The 16,969-nt window shown below is 36.2% G+C and overlaps 1 protein-coding gene across 11 annotated transcripts in view; it reads left to right on the top strand.

The window, feature by feature from the left end:
- Nucleotides 1–16,969, top strand: part of LOC123566424 (chromodomain-helicase-DNA-binding protein 1-like) — a 63,549-nt gene that overhangs the window by 8,597 nt on the left and 37,983 nt on the right. For 5 of the 11 annotated variants that reach the window (XM_053549910.1, XM_045360483.2, XM_053549908.1 and 2 more), the window contains exons 3-10: nucleotides 209–414; nucleotides 764–1,013; nucleotides 1,778–1,819; nucleotides 7,048–7,128; nucleotides 7,617–7,678; nucleotides 11,751–11,837; nucleotides 12,166–12,339; nucleotides 15,270–15,344. In XM_053549910.1, the coding sequence (XP_053405885.1) occupies nucleotides 209–414; nucleotides 764–1,013; nucleotides 1,778–1,819; nucleotides 7,048–7,128; nucleotides 7,617–7,678; nucleotides 11,751–11,837; nucleotides 12,166–12,339; nucleotides 15,270–15,344 (977 nt within the window). The remainder of the gene's footprint in view (nucleotides 1–208; nucleotides 415–763; nucleotides 1,014–1,777; nucleotides 1,820–7,047; nucleotides 7,129–7,616; nucleotides 7,679–11,750; nucleotides 11,838–12,165; nucleotides 12,340–15,269; nucleotides 15,345–16,969) is intronic. The other 6 variants (XM_053549916.1, XM_053549911.1, XM_053549915.1 and 3 more) reach the window with 4 other exon arrangements.

The following is a 16,969-nucleotide window of genomic DNA, read 5'->3' as shown; positions in this document are numbered from 1 at the left end:
ACTTCTGGACAACTGCATTTTGTAGGGATTTTCTGTTGACCTTGTGCAAGATCATTATTTGTTTATTTTTGGGCTGTTGCATAGTGTAGGGATTTTCTGTTGACCATATGTATGGTCATTCTTTGTTTACTTCTGGGAAATAGCAGTTTATATGGATTTCTATGGTTATTCTCTGTTTTCATGACATTTTTTGTCTTGTAATTTTCAGACAATAGACAACTTAGACATTACAAAACTTGATTTTAACAAGCCATTGTTTGATCTGAGCACAACATCATCCCTGCCATCGACAGATTATCAGACTGATGAGAACTACAAGTATACGCCACCCAAGAGGAAACTGAAGGATGAAGATGGTGATGACAATGATAAATCAGAGGATTCCGAGTCAGGATCTGGGTCAAACAATTCTAGGTATGTTGAGATTTCAGCTCTTGTCTTGTTCAGGTGAATTTTTATGATCAACTTGTATCAGAGGTCCATGGTTGCACATCTGTTGGTGTGAACTGTTTACTTAAATATCTTCTTCTCTGAAACTACCGTAAACACTAACATATTACGCTAGCGTGCATATTATGCACCTCCAAACTTGTATCAAACTCTTGGGGAAACATACATTGGAATGTCATACGCATTGAAAATTAGTCTGACTTTTTTTTTTTTTTTTAATATTGTTTCAAATCAAGTTGCAGTTGCATTCCTTCAGGTGACATGTCACTTGTACAAAAATTAAAAAAAAAAAACTGAAACATTATATTTTTAGTGGCTCGGGGTCCGGGTCGGAGTCTGAATCTGCATCGGAAAATTCTGAAGATGGCTCAGAGAATTCCGGTAGTGAAGAGAAATCTGGAAGTGGTTCTAATGACTCCTCAAATAATGATGATGAAAGGCGAAAAGAGGACCAGAAATCAGACCAACAAGCTAGCGCTATGGACACGGACTCACAGGATAGTAGCCCAAAGAAAAAATCGCGTGGGCGTCCAAGAAAAGGTGTCCTGGATGATTTAAAAGAGGTATGTTTAAACAATTCATACTTCTTTCTTAAATAAACTGCCATTGTATATTCTGTAATAAAGCATATGCTTAAACTTGTGATAAAGTATGCTTATTAGCTCTAGTGTATTGATTTTAGCCTAAGGAAGTAGCGCTAATATTTGTTGTTGTAATACCAGGCAGGTGTTAGAACACTACCTTTGATGGTGTAACATCCCAGAAATGTTTCATTTTCGTTGAATGTATGGCACTTTCTTTAAAATGTGTATTTAGTTCTGTTTATTTTAATTTTGTCAGATTCAAGTGTCCGTCATCCTATGTTATGTAAAGGATATGAAAGACATGCACTATTTCAATTAATTTATGTGTGTTTTATATATGACCTGATGAAATGTGATTTATTATATACCTATATGTATTACATATATTCTCTCTCAAGAGTATAATGGACATTATCAGGAATGTAATAGTGTCTCTGTACTGCCTCTTATCTGAATTTCTCACTATTCGTTTCACAATTTGTGTTGCATTATATATGCTATTATAGCATTGCTATAAAGGGCCTTATATTTCGTTACGAGAGAATTATTTAGAGGTATATGATAAATGGAACATTATGTTAGACGATTGTACAGTAAGTATCACTTGAGGTTGTGTTTGGAGTGTTCAAGTTAAAATGACTTGATCTCGCAAATAAGTCCTAAGTGAAACACACAGTACAATAGATTCACATAATTTTCCCTATGTTTACATGGAAAACCAACCTGAATTTTTGACATTGTAGGGTAGAGATTTGTTTGGAAGGAGCATGTCCAAAGATTCAAAGGTTAAGTTTTTTCTTTATTTTTGCCCCTTCCTTTCTGGCACTTGAATACTCAGCTTTGCTGATAATCGATTTGGCATATTAATTAGAGTGAGAAAAATGTTCTAAATTACGCTTTTTCAAGAAAGAGAGAGTGCAGTTAGAAAAGTTTTAAATGAAGCTACTGTCTGTTTGCGTTATTCCATTCTTCCAACTTCACTAAGCAGGGCTGTTTATGAATAACCAGGTAACATGTGTTTATGTAGGGATAAACACGTTTTTTTATTCCTGTTATAACATCTGCAGACTCCTTAGGGATTGGTTGGACTAATAATGGGAAACTGGCGTGTTATAACAGGAAACAAAGCTGTTAACATGTTAAAGCTGTTCTTGCATACAATGTGTAAAATAGGTAACATTTCGATGCCTGGTGACCCCATGTTGTTTTTTTTTTTTTTTGGTAACATTTGAAAGAGTTGTGTCTGCTGCACAAGAATTAGTAAATAGGATGATAATAAGTAATATACAACAATCATTACAGTCATGTTTTCGACTGAAAAATGATAAATCTTACACTATAATAACAACTGGATTTCTGTTCAAGTATCATTGAAAACTATAAAGTAAAAAAATAAAATTCTGTAACATATTTTTGTCATGTGATTTATATTTTCTTTTTTGGTAGACAATACACAATACACTTTCAAATGACACCAAAACTTTATGAGCTTACAATATTCAATATATTTTAATAGCACTGTTATATAGAACTTGCTTTGTGGATCGGAAACCTTACCTTCATCTTGTGTTAATAACTGTAACTTTCATTTTCCTTCAATACTTATTATACATTACAAGGCCTTTTACCTTTATGTTGTGTCTTGGAAAACACATATATCAGCACAATGGTCATGGTCTTCTTGTTAACACAAATTTAACTTCCTGTTAAAGCACCCATTGAAAACAACTGTAATTTTTACGCTAAAATTATTTGGTAATTAATGACATAACTGACATGGTAACAGTCCTGGATGGCTTTACAGATGTTTTATATTTATAAGAATCTGGTTGGAGAAAAATAAATATAATAAAGGATTTTCTTTAAGGGAAATAGCTGACCAGTAATTCTTGTCATACAAGCTCTTCTGAATGGAGAAAACATTGGATTCATTGAAAAACATCAGAAATAATTTAATGGAAACAAACTATTTTGTGACAGCATATTGTTACTGCTTGTCAGAGATGATGAGTATTAAAAGGACAAGGAAAGTCTGACAATAAGTTAATTTCATATGAAAGCCATACTCAAGCCTTTTATAACGCTGAAAGAATTTTTAAAATCGGACCACTATTGAAAAAAATATGGCAGTTTGAAATTAAGAAAATTGTTGATCATGGAGGCAGCCATTTTGTGTGTTTATGATGTCATTTACACACTGTTGAATTCTTTATTTAGCAAACAACCTTTTAAAAAGTTCAATTTTATATGTTTCTTGAATGAAAGATGTAAAACATGGTAATTTCTTTCATCATAGCTGGAAAAAATAGAGAAATTAATTTACAGAAATAGGTAAATACAATTCAAATATGTGTCTAGAAATTTGATAAATATGTCATTTTGATTTTATTGTCATGGAAATAAAATGGCCGCCAATTTGATCAAATATTGAAATGCTAATAACTTTCTCATTTTTAAGTCAATTTTGAAAATTCTTTCACTTCTTTAAATGATAGAAGAAATCCCAACTGATGGAATTAACACCAAAACAACATTGCCTTTCCCATTAATGAATCAACCAAACATATTATGAACTGGTAAGTATGTACCAGTGTCCATATAGTATCAGAAATGTTGATACAACATACCTCGGTTATGAACAAATTTCCAGTGCCCTGACTAGTGGATTTAATCAGAGTTTTAATGTGAAGGTTTCAAGGTTTTATTTTAGTGTTTGATTTGTGTGTTTGCATTAGGAAAGGAATATGATTTTAGGGTTGTTGTCAGTCCAAAAGCAGAGGTCGCGAAAGCCGTCAGACATTTCCGGTAAATTTTGATCTGGTCCGGCGTGATATATCAAGTTCACAAGACCGAGTGTCCGATAAAAATTGCAGGTCAATATGATAAAATAAGACGAAAGTCCTCCACGATTTCGCGAAAGTTTGACTTTTGTCATTAAATTGTAACATGGAATCCCGAGAAATTGATGTCAAACTATATTTTAGTAAGCACTTGTTTCATTGGTACTTAAAATAGAAACAGTGGAAATCCCTCACGACAGTTCTAAGAATGCGCGTTATCATTGGATGGGTACTAATCGTGGATGGTACTCGATTTATGTACGCGGGAACCAGACGGGAATTTCCAGAAATTCCGAGGTCATCTTTCTCTTCATATGTCAACATCAACGTGACTCGGTGCAAACAATAGACTTGTGGGGGAAAAGACAGCGATGATATAGCAAATGAATACGAATAAAATCAGTAAAAAGATCCTTTGGAAGCAAAGAATGCAACCAAGAAGAATAACAGCAAACTCGTTTTGACTGAGTCTGTTCGCGAGAGGTAATGAAATGTGCAACATCTCTCACGCCCCCAAGCAACGGCTAAGCGGGACTCTAGATCTATTACACATAATTTTGAATGGACTCCATGGTCCCAAAGGACCAGAAAATATAGCAACACTGAATCCAAGTACAGGGAGTCTTTTTACAGCCTGAAACCTTAATGTCTGAAATCTGTTTCAATTAATATGTGGAAATAAACTTAAAGGATGTAATTTGTGTAATGCTGTCTAAATAGACTATGTATAAATACCAGTTTTAAAGATCAGATATCAAATTTATTAAAAAGAATTCGGTCTGGTAAAATATTATCCGGTCCTGTAAAAAAAAATCATGTTTACCAGACTGATTGTCCTGTGAATTTTCAGGGTCTTTCGTGAACACTGCAAAAGCAACATGTGGTGTTTTCTATTTGGTCATGATGTTATTCCATACCTTGTGAACTTTGAGAATGGTTATGATAACATTACAGAAGATGTGTTATGGATTTTTTAAAAAGCTGAAGCACTAATTCTGTGCTGGTGTTTAAAAAATTGCACACACACCCCCCCCCCCCCACCAAGAGATTGACAAGGCTTGTACTCATAGCACCAATGGTTGGTATTAGACTGTCATAGCCACAAATAAAAATCAAAATGGAATGTATATATTTTAGCAATTATGCTTTTTGTCAAAAATTACAGTAGATAAAGGGGAAAAAGTCATTTTCTATAAGGATTTACAGCGATATAAACTAGCTATTTTTATTTAGGGGCCCAGACTTTCAAAATATTTTGTTTACATAAGGTATATTGGGCATTTTTTTATGTCCCCGAAGGGAGGCATATTAGTTTTCAACTATTCGTCTGTTCGTTAGTTCTTTCGTCACAACGTTAACTTTTTGCATGAAGGCACTTTACTCGCGAACCACTGCACCCAGGACCTTCAAACTTCAAATGCTGATAGTACTTATTGAGTACACCACCCCTACCGACTTTGGGGTCACCAGGCCAAAGGTCAAGGTGCTGCGGGGGCATTTGTCACCATTAGTGACAGCTCTTGTTTTTAACAATTTAGGGGCTCGGCCCAAAATCTAGGGGCCATGGGCTACTAGGCCCCTGCTAATTTATATCTGTGGATTTATTGTGATGCCTTTTGTCAATAAGGGGAAAGTGTTTTGGTTTTTTTGCGGGGGGTGGCGGGGAGCAGTGTTTGTCAAAAAAAGTTTCAGGGAAAAGATGGGGTAGGTTTAGCTTGCCTGCCCCAAATTGCCCCTCCTCAGAGTTTTTAGACCCAACTCCTCCGACATCCACATGCCAATATTACACCAAACGTCACAAAAAGGAACATTGCTAAAGCTAATTTTGCGTTTTATGGACAAGTTCGAGTTCTGTGATTTTCATATTTTATGACATTTAGCCACTTCTGTTATATTACGGGGCACATTTCCATTTATCGTCAGAGGAGGAGTGATCATTTCAAAGCCTAGTTATACATGTCATAGGCATTTTCTAGTGATGCGAATTTCAGTGAAGTTACAACTCTTTTAATTTGTCAAATTTTTATGATGTTTGACCACTTCTACTACATCATTGGGGTAATTTTCCCCTGCAGAAACCCACAGGTTGTATTGAAAAATGAAGAAAAAAAACACTGTCTAGGTAAAACAGTGAAGGTCAGGTGAAGAGATTAAAGGCCAGTAATAGACCTTTCCATTAGAACTGTGATTTTCCGTGAGTTCAGTTGTAGTATATTTATGTCTCCCACCACACAGTGGTGTGGGAGACATATTGATTTACTCCAGTCTGTCTGTCTTTCACAAAGCTTGTCCGCATAGTCGAACATTTCTCATCCGATCTTCACCAAACTTCAACAAAATGTGTCTGCCAATAAGTGCTCGGCCAAGTTCGATAACTAGCCAAATCGGGCTAGGCACTTCGGAATTATGGCCCTTGAATTACCAAAACCACTCTGATTTCTTGCGTAGTTTTACCTCAAAACCAACCCCTATACTACTAGTAGTATAGGGGTCCTTTTGGTGTCAAGAAAGCGCATGCACATGTGGATTCAGTAAACAGTATATAAAGACTGACTTATTATTAAGATGATTAGGCAGTTGTGGGAGACATGCGCTTTTCTCAAAAGCATCTCTAGTTGAATTTTGATGTTCACAGCACGCATATCTTTCTTGTTTGTGTGTTTTATGTCTTTAGTAGATATTGTGTTGTACATTTGCCCAGTCTGTTTTATTTTGTTGTAGCACGTTTGCTATCCTCGTATTTCAGACTTCATTTGTGGAATTAAGAAGATTTTTATAGATCAGATTTGAGCGGCTGAGCTTTTTGTTTGCATTGCGTGTGCACCTAGAGTTTATATAACCGTCTGCGGAGTCTGATTTTTACGTCTGATTCTTGAAGAATAGAAATGTTATTATAAAAAGTACTGTGCCAAATGAAATAAATCTGAAAATAAGCAAGCATCTTTACTTAGGCTTAAGTATCTGAGACAGAGAAAAATATGTTCTGGATTGGAGACTGATGTTTCTCGGGCATCTATTGATTAATGCAATAAACTGCAGTAGACAGTTGTTCTTTGAGAAGGAATTGATTTTTATTAGCTGCAGAACATCAGCTGAGTGAGTTGGCTTAAATAGATGAATTAATATTGTTGTTGATGAAAGTAAATAGTGTGGAATTTTGTGTTATATTTTAGTTTTGGCAAGAAGATCCAGACTTGTACGGAGTAAGACGATCTAGTCGCACCAGACAGGAGCCTACAAGATATACCATTGGGGTTCGTATTTCTATATATGGTAGTAAGTTTGTTCATTTGAAAATACCTTTTTTGTTAGGAAAAAATATATAAGAAAATTATGTTGCACTGAAGGATTTGATTAAAGTTTTTGTAACCATATTGAAAAGAAAATGTGAATGAATAATGCAGTCATTGTGAATCTGTATCTCTGTCTTAGATAGTTCATATTCTACTGAAGTCCAGCATTATCAATAGAAAAAAACAAGCTGGCTCAATTTAAGAAAACTGGTTTGTTACTGTAATTTAAAATTTCTCAGAAAATAGTTATTGTTTCCTCCGAATTTCTTTTGGAAGAAAAAGTATAAATGTTTGAGAGATCTGATTTCAGGGGTAAAAAAACTTGAGTTTAAAGACCAGTATCAGAATAAGGCCTTGCCATTGGTCAATTCAAAATTTATACTGAGAAACAACCAGTCAGCTGCTAGACATAGGAAATTGGTTTTCTAACTCTTGTTTTTATGTTTCAGCAGAGTGATAGTGATGAAGAGCCAAGACGACGGCGAAGAAGGAGAAACAGTCAGAGGAAAAAGTAGGTCTCGAACAGTTACTAAAGCAGTGTAAGGCAACAGTCAGGACAGATTCCTTTTGGAGTTGTGTTGAATTTGTCTTTGTAGGATGCTGAACACCACGGCTAATTCAGCATATTGTTGGCATTTTTTGGTGGAAATGTATTTTTGCAAAGTCATTACCACTTAGTGGTTCCACTTTTGCAAATCAACATTTAGAATAATAGTCATTCTGTTTTTAGATTGCATCCTTTAAGTTGAGGTATTATCTTTATAGAAATATTGAAATTACTTTTGCTGCACCATTTCCCAAACCATTGAGTTTTGAATAAAATTATTAATCTAAGAATGAGAAAATAAGAAACTATAGGAAATCTGTAAGATGAAGGAAACATTTTTGTAGAATTAACCTAGTATATACCCATATAAATTTTTGAGTCATTTTGATGGAATTTCCTTTTTCCATTTTAAAGTAAAGTTGTCCTTTTCTCAAGCATTAATGTCACTCTTGATTCCAATTTCAGTTACAGATTTTATATATTTGCTAGCCGGAAGTATTTGCAAACCATGTAATTTGAATATTGTCCATATGACTTGATTACACCCTTGGCTGAAATGTTGTTAAGGGAAATATAATGAAATAGTTTTCAACATTTATTTCCAATTTTTGAATGTCATTTTAGATTACGTTTTTGTGTTGTGGTTATTCTATCCCATAAACAGTCTTATTAGTATGATATATTGCTTCATTTCAAATACAGAATATTAAAATTTTACCTTTCTTAAACAGACTACTAGAACTACTTTTGGTTAACCACATCGAGATAAGAAAGTTGTGAAATGATGTATTGATATAAATATGAGACTACCGTATTTTGGTGTGTATAGGTCGCGGTAATGTATAGTCCGCATCTAATTATGTCTCCCCAAGGAGACATATTGTTTTTGCCCTGTCCGTCCGTCCTTCCGTCCGTACGTCACACTTCATTTCCGATCAATAACTGGAGAACCGTTTGACCTAGAACCTTCAAACTTCATAGGGTTGTAGGGCTGCTGGAGTAGAGGACCCCTATTGTTTTTGGGGTCACTCCATCAAAGGTCAAGGTCACAGGGGCCCGAACATTGAAAACCATTTCCGATCAATAACTAGAGAACCACTTGACCCAGAATGTTGAAACTTCATAGGATGATTGGTCATGAAGAGTAGATGACCCCTATTGATTTTGGGGTCACTCCGTCAAAGGTCAAGGTCACAGGGGCCTGAACATGGAAAACCATTTCCGATCAATAATTAGAGAACCACTTGACCCAGAATGTTGAAACTTCATAGGGGGATTGTACATGCAGAGTAGATGACCCCTATCGATTTTGGGGTCACTCCATTAAAGGTCAAGGTCACAGGGGCCTGAACATTGAAAACCATTTCCGGTCAGTAACTTGAGAACCACTTGACCCAGAATGTTGAAACTTCATAGGATGATTGGTCATGAAGAGTAGATGACCCCTATTGATTTTGGGGTCACTCTGTGAAAGGTCAAGGTCACAGGGGCCTGAACATGGAAAACCATTTCCGATCAATAACTAGAGACCCACTTGACCCAGAATGTTGAAACTTCATAGGATGATTGTACATGCAAAGTAGATGACCCCTATCGATTTTGGGGTCACTCCATTAAAGGTCAAGGTCACAGGGGCCTGAACATTGAAAACCATTTCCGGTCAGTAACTTGAGAACCACTTGACCCAGAATGTTGAAACTTAATAGGATGATTGGTCATGCAGAGTAGATGACCCCTATTGATTTTGGGGTCACTCTGTGAAAGGTCAAGGTCACAGGGGCCTGAACATTGAAAACCATTTCCGGTCAGTAACTAGAGAACCATTTGACCCAGAATGATGAAATTTCATAGGATGATTGGTCATACAGAGTAGATGACCCCTAATGATTTTAGGGTCACTCTGTTAAAGGTCAAGGCCACAGGGGCCTGAACATGGAAAACCATTTCTAATCAATAACTTGAGAACCTCTCGACCCAGAATGTTGAAACTTCATATGATGATTGTTCATGCAGAGTAAATGACCCCTATTGTTTTTGGGGTCACTCCGTTAAAGGTCAAGGTCACAGGGGCCTGAACATTGATAACCAGTTCCGATCAATAACTTGAGAACCACTCGACCCAGAATGTTGAAACTTCATAGGATGATTGAACATGCAGAGTAGATGACCCAAATTGATTTTGGGGTCAGTCTATTAAAGGTCAAGGCCACAGTGGCCTGTTCATGTAAAATCATTTTTTGGAAATAACTTGAGAACCACTTGACCTACAATGTTGAAACTTAATAGGATGATTGGACTTGCAGAGTAGATGACCCCTATTTATTTTGAGATCACTTGATCAAAGGTCAAGGTCACAGAAGCCTGAACAGTGACTTGAGAACCACTAGGCCAAGAGTGTTGAAATTTAGGGGGATGATTGGACATGCCAAGTAGATGATCCCTATTGCAACCAACCATCAGTGTCTCTTTGACTTTTGCTCCTGACCCCTATTGACTTCTTGCCTATAGGACTTTGCATTGGGGGAGACATGCGCTTTTTTACAAAAGCATTTTCTAGTTTTTGCTCTGGAAATGGTCGGAAAATTTAACTTCCAGCGTATTAGTCGCAGTTAAATTTCGGATTTTTCCCCAACAATATTTAATATTTACCGGCAAAAAAGTTATGGCGGCGGCCATATTGATGCCGCGGACTGAATTATTATCAGAACCTGATTGGTGGAAATCGGACAGTGTTATTTTCGTTCCCAACCGTTTCGTACCAACAGTAGTATCGGTAACAGACTACATCAAAGAAAAGCGGCGTTTTGACACTAATTGGCAGCAGACGGTTTGCGTTTACATTCTGTTATCATGCAAGTTTAAGTGTGAATTGTTTGCACAGCAATTATAACACCTTTCCGTGTCATGTAATTAACCGCGTTCTTTTGATTCTGAGTAAAAAGATTAACAGAATATCTATGTTTGGATTTTTTTCTTTTATTTAAAAATCAAAAGTAAAAAATTATCTTTCAAATTTTTTAATACGCTAAGAATTAGTATAAACAATGTTTGGAATGGAGGACGGATCTGTCCGGATTTTATCCAACCCGGAGTACATGTCAATGGCGTCCAGTAAAACGAAAGTAGAAACAAACGTAATTCAGACTGCAAAAACATCTTTACATTAAAGTCATTCGTAATTTTAATAGTCTGTATGGGTTATTTACGATATATTTTATTGAAAGTAACCGCTATTGGCTGAAAAGCCACCGATATTGATATTTTTTATCCATTTTGTTCGTTCGTAACAGATTCACATAATTTTGCGAGAGCTACGGTCAGAAAATTGACCCGAAAAAAAAACAGCTGGCAATGTTCTGTCGTATAGGTCGCAGGAACTTTTTCAGGCAGCAAAATGGGTAGAAAAAGTGCGACCTATACACACCAAAATACGGTATTCTTGCATACCAGATGGGGATTTCCGGTATTTTTACCGGGGCTGGAATAATCCATCTTACACCCCAGTGATAGCCTGATAGGTCTAGTTTTTGTTAATTAATTATGGTTGAATGAAATTGCTTATACAGTTTTGGTATTAATTTTCTTTCCCATTTTTCACAAATGAGGAAAAAATAGACTTGAATCACAAAATGTCTTTATGACATGCATGGATATTGCATTCCAGTTCACCTCTCTGTTTAAGTGAAGCAGTAAAGGGAGACATGTACTTTTACTAAAAGCAATCTCGAGTTTTTGACGATTAATTTGATTTGAAACTACCGGTGTAGGTCAAAAAAGGTTACATTTTCAAGTTTTAATTGCAAGGTATTGCCAGTCTTGCAGATCTGGCCAGTTTCGAAATATGTTTGTAAATAGTTTATGTAAAAGAATAATCAAGGCCAAGAATTATGACTGAAATAGTTTATTGATAATTTGTTTCGGACCATTTTATATTTAAAACTATTCTTGCCTGTAAAAATATTTATATAGTAAAATCATCAATAACATCTGGTTATATTGATGTAAATGATTATAAATTTGATACAATATTTTCCAGTTCTGATGAATGGAACAGTGACAGTAGTGAGAATAGCTCAGCAAGCTCTGTAGAAAGATTTAAACCTCGCAGGCAACCACCTACAAGGTATGACATAGTACCTGCAGAATCGGGGGAAATTTTTAAACTTAGTTTGGTCACAGAGTTTGTTTTGTGCAGACTGTTAAACTTTGGGAGATAGGATTTCAGTTTTGAAAGCTCCAAAGTTCAGTTTTGAGGTAAATGTAAATCTTTCGAGTTTTTATAGGGTTTGGTTGGGGGAGGGGGCGGGGGGGGGGGGGGGGGGGGGGGGGGGGGGGGGGGGTTAAGATATTATTGTTGGTATCTCTCGACATTATTTTGCAGAATTTGTGTTACTTGAGGCAACAAGTTTGAAACAGTTAAATTAATTTTGATGGCATTTACAAATTTTTAGATCTAAGAGAGGCCGACCAGGAAGACCCGGCCGCCCTAGTAAGCAACAAGTTCGATCTGTGGGCCGTCCAAGAAAAAAGTTGTCCTCGGATGAAGATGATTTCTCTGACAGTGATGATGACTACACTAAAAGTTCCAAGACGTATAACAAAAGGTCGGCAGCACAGAAAGTCAGGTATGTCACTCGGATCTGTGCCTGTGTCTGTCATTGTTGTAGATTGCAGGCACAAGGAAACATACGTTTTCTTCAAGCATGCACAAACTGTACAAGCAGAGATAATTATGTTACCTAGGTCAAAACAGAATGATTTTCTTATGAAATTTTACGAGATGTAGTTTTAAACTTGAGATCAGCCATTTTTCAAGGCAGATGTAAATATTTGCTGTATTGGTCTTTCCAGAAACGACTAAAAATTATTATCTCATGCTTGACAGTTTCAGGGTGAAAGGAAATACTTATATTTTTGCATATTTTTCTGTAATACATAAAGCATGGAAATACGCAACTGAGCTAAGCAAAAGGTACTTTCTGAAAGGAATGGTTGCTTTGGCATGATACTGGTTCCATGCTTAACTTTGTGCTGGCTCAGGAATAGCTTGGAATATAGAAACAGGTGGAGAAAATTGCTTAATTCACTACGGTTTTCATTATCATAAAGTGGTGAAACTAAGAAAAAATGCTCATCAACTTAATTAAAGTATTGCAATTCACAGTTGAATAAGCTCCATCTTTTAATACAAATTGGACTCTTATCCTTGATTACGTTTTATGCCCCCCCCCCCCCCCCCCCCCCCCCCCCTTCGAAGAAAGAGGGGTATATTGTTTTGCAGATGTTGGTCGGTCGGTAGGTATGTAGACCAATTGGTTTCCAGATGATAACTCAAGAACGCTTGAGTCTAGGAATCTGAAAGTTGATATGGAGGTTGTTCATGACCAACAGATGACCCCTATTGATTTTGAAGTCAGTTGGTCAAAGGTCAAGGTCACAGTGACCTTGAACAGTTTTACGATTTCCGGATAACTGAAGAACTCTTGGGTCTAAGATCATGGAAGTTGATAGGGAGGTTGGTCTTTAGGTCAGAGGTCAATATCAAAGTGACCTGGAACAGTTAAACTGTTTCTGGATGCTTAATCAAGAATGCTTGCATGTAGGATTATTAAACTTGATAGGGAGGTTGGTCATGACTTGCAGATCACCCCTATTGATTTTGCGGTCAGTAGATCAAAGGTCAAGGTTACAGTGACCTGGAACAGTTTTACGATTTCCGGATAACTCAAGAACTCTTGGGTCTAAGATCATGAAAGTTGATAGGGAGGTTGGTCTTTAGGTCAAAGGTCAATATCAAAGTGACCCGGAACAGTTAAACCGTTTCCGGACGATAACTTGAGAATGCTTGGGCCTAGGATCACAAAACTTAATAGGGAGGACCAGCAGATGACCCCTACTGATTTTGAGGTCAGTAAGTCAAAGGTCAAGGTCAAAGTGACCCAGAACAGTTAAAACCATTTCAGGATAACTTGAGAATGCTTGGGCTTAGGATCACGAAACTTAATAGGGAAGTTGATCATGACCAGCAGATTGCCCCTATTGATTTTGAGGTCAGTAGGTCAAAGGTCAAGGTCACATTAGCCCAGAATAGTAGAACTTTATGTACAGTGACCAAATAATTTCTGTTCCTTGTGCAATTACTGAATTAAGGGGGGCATTTCGTGTTCTATGAGGCTTGTCAACTTTACGATGTGAAAATAATGAAATCTGTTCTACTCATCCAGATATCGCTGTCACACCTTGTTTTAAAGCTCAGTATCTCAGTAATCTTTCTGTATATTAGATAGAAACTTCACTCAAGACTTCCTAGTTGATCAAAGGTACTGAAATAACCAAATTAGATAACTCTTAGATGAGTTTTATACAAATTATAGCCCCTTTTTAGCTCGACTTTTCGAAGAAAAAGTAGAGCTGTTGCACTCGCCCCGATGTCGGCGTCGCCGTTGGTTAAAGTTTTTGATAAAGTCAAATATCTCTGTTACTATCAAAGCTATTGACTTGAAACTTAAAATAGTTATTTACTATCAAAGTCTACACCAGGAGAAACAATACGCATAACTCTCATTTGAATTTTGACAGAATTATGCCCCTTTTTAACTTAGAATTTTTGGTTAAAGTTTTTGATAAAGTCAAATATCTCTGTTACTATCAAAGCTATTGACTTGAAACTTAAAATACTTATTTACCATCAAAGTCTACACCAGAAGAATCAATCCCCATAACTCTGATTTGAATTTTGACAGAATTATGCCCCTTTTTAACTTAGAATTTTTGATAAAGTCAAATATCTCTGTTACTATCAAAGCTTCTGACTTTAAACTTAAAATACTTATTTACCATCAAAGCCTACACCAGGAGAAACAATATCCATAGCTCTGATTGAATTTTGACAGAATTATGCCCCTTTTTAACTTAGAATTTTTTGTTAAAAGTCAAATATCTCTGTTACTGTTAAAGCTTTTGACTTGAAACTCAAAATAGTTATTTACTATCAAAGTCTACACACCAGGAGACACAGTTCCCATAACTCTGATTTGAATTTTGACAGTTATGTCCCTTTTTAACTCAAATTTTTTTTACTGGCAAAGCTCTAATTCAGAGTCAAGCACTGAGAAAAGTCGAGCGCGATGTCTTATGGACAGCTCTTGTTTGAGATATTGTAAAAGTTTACATGCAACTATCTATCAAGCTGTATCCCTGTACAACTCAGTATATTGAACATGCTTTTCAGTCATCAAACCTACTAAAATACCCAGTATGATAACTCTTGGTGGAAATTAATGTAAATCATGACCCTTATTTAGAAGCAGATTATCAGTGCCATAATAAATTTGTTATGTTTTACATTCTAACAAAACAACTTTAAGTCCCCTTGTCCCTCTTAAAAGTTGTCAAATAGTTGAAGAGCACTGTCTTGTGGATGAATAAATATATTGAAAAAGTTTAGAAAAATTTAATGAATATAAAGTTCCAGAATTAAAGAAATATATTATTGTTAAATAAACCAAAGATAAGATGATTTTATGTTAATGTAGTGTAATTTTCCACCCTGCAGGGGTAAAGGTCGAGCAGGCGCCAGTACCTCAAGGGTTAATGCCACCCGACGAGGGGTCGCTAACAAAAATGTTAGGTGAGACTGGTCAACAGTCATACCTCCTCTGCTTGAAATCTGTGCACCCTAAAGTTATGTAACAATATATATTTTGTTATTTGAACATTTCTTTTTTTTTTGTCTCATGTAATTGTTGTGAAGACTAAACCGTTTCAGCTATATCCAGTTTTTCATTGCTGAAATGTTTACAGAATATCTTGATGTGAATATTCCTACATATAACAGTAAAGCTGCAGTGGATTACTTTTAATGATGCAGATTTTGAAGTTGTGTTGGGCAGAGATAAGTCCATCGAAGTATTTATGATTTCATGATAAACACTTTCAAAGGCGCTTTACAAAGTACAAAGGCAGCCACTTGTATTTGAAATGTTTTTTTTTGAAATGTGTATACTGACTGTTACATACATACCACACAATTTTCCGTGTAGTCTCAGTATTGAGTGCTGTTTGTGAAGAGCACTCTTCAGTTTCAATGTTTGGCAGCGTATATTAATGTGGGACATTGAGTATTTATTGACAGTACTCCAGAGTTTCATAGTATTAATGTCCCACGAAGCTATGTGATGTATTAGTGTTCTGTATGCCAAATATTCTAGTTGGTATATGTATTTAAGGGTCAATGTTTGTTTTGATTGTATAATTGATTTCAGTTCATTGATTTGGCTTAACCATCTGGCAATTGTGCTAGTTAGTTATAACTACTTGTATTGAAAATCAATAAGCTGATATTATATTCAGCAGTGCTGAAACGTTTATGGCTGAACTTTCTATCTTAAAGTAAATCTGAAGTCTTGCCAGTGTCTGCACTGAATATTATATACTATTGAAAACTTGTATGTTACCCTGTAGAAAGTGTAATAAGAGCAGCACCATGAGAAAACCCAACATAGTGCATTTGTGACAAGCCTATTGCAATTAGAGAAACCGTTAGCGAACAGCAAGGATCCTGACCAGACTGCGCGGATGCGCAGGCTTGTCTGGATCCATACTGGTCGCAAATGCTCTATGTTGGTTTTCTCATGGTGTGGTTCATATTTTGCTTTGTCATGGTTTACAATGACATTATAGAAAGCAGAGGAGATATGAAATAAAAACTCAATATGTATTTCTTTCGTTTTTTTTTTACTTTTTGAAAATGCAGTTATGTTTTGCTTATAAATGCTTGCATGATTTCACAGCTTAGTATATACAATTTTAGCTGCATTTGATATGATACATTTATATTTGATATATTTCACCTACATCCAGTTTTTTTGGGTGGGTCAGGGCAGCTGTCCTGCCATTGACTGTATGTCCGACTGTCTGTGTTCTACATTTCTCAAAAAAAAAACAACAGTATGTTGTACACCAGGAGTTATGTTTTTGATTTTGCCCCTCTTCAAAGAAGGAGGGGTATATTATTTTGCAGATGTCTGTCGGTCAGTATGTAGACTAATCCATTTCCAGATGATAACTCAAGAACGCTTTGGCCTAGGATCATGAAAGATTATAGGGAGGTTGGTCATCACTAGCAGATAACCCCTATAGATTTTGAGGTCAGTAGGTCAAAGATCAAGGTCACAGTGACCCGGGACAGTTAAATGGTTTCCGGATGATAACTCAAGAATGCTTGGGCCTAGGATTGTGAAAGTTGATAGGGAG

This window comes from Mercenaria mercenaria, chromosome 8 (genome assembly GCF_021730395.1).
Source record: "Mercenaria mercenaria strain notata chromosome 8, MADL_Memer_1, whole genome shotgun sequence".
Taxonomy (NCBI): domain Eukaryota; kingdom Metazoa; phylum Mollusca; class Bivalvia; order Venerida; family Veneridae; genus Mercenaria; species Mercenaria mercenaria.
The sequence above is the reverse complement of the archived record's forward strand: the minus strand, read 5'-3'. Positions and strand labels throughout refer to the sequence as shown.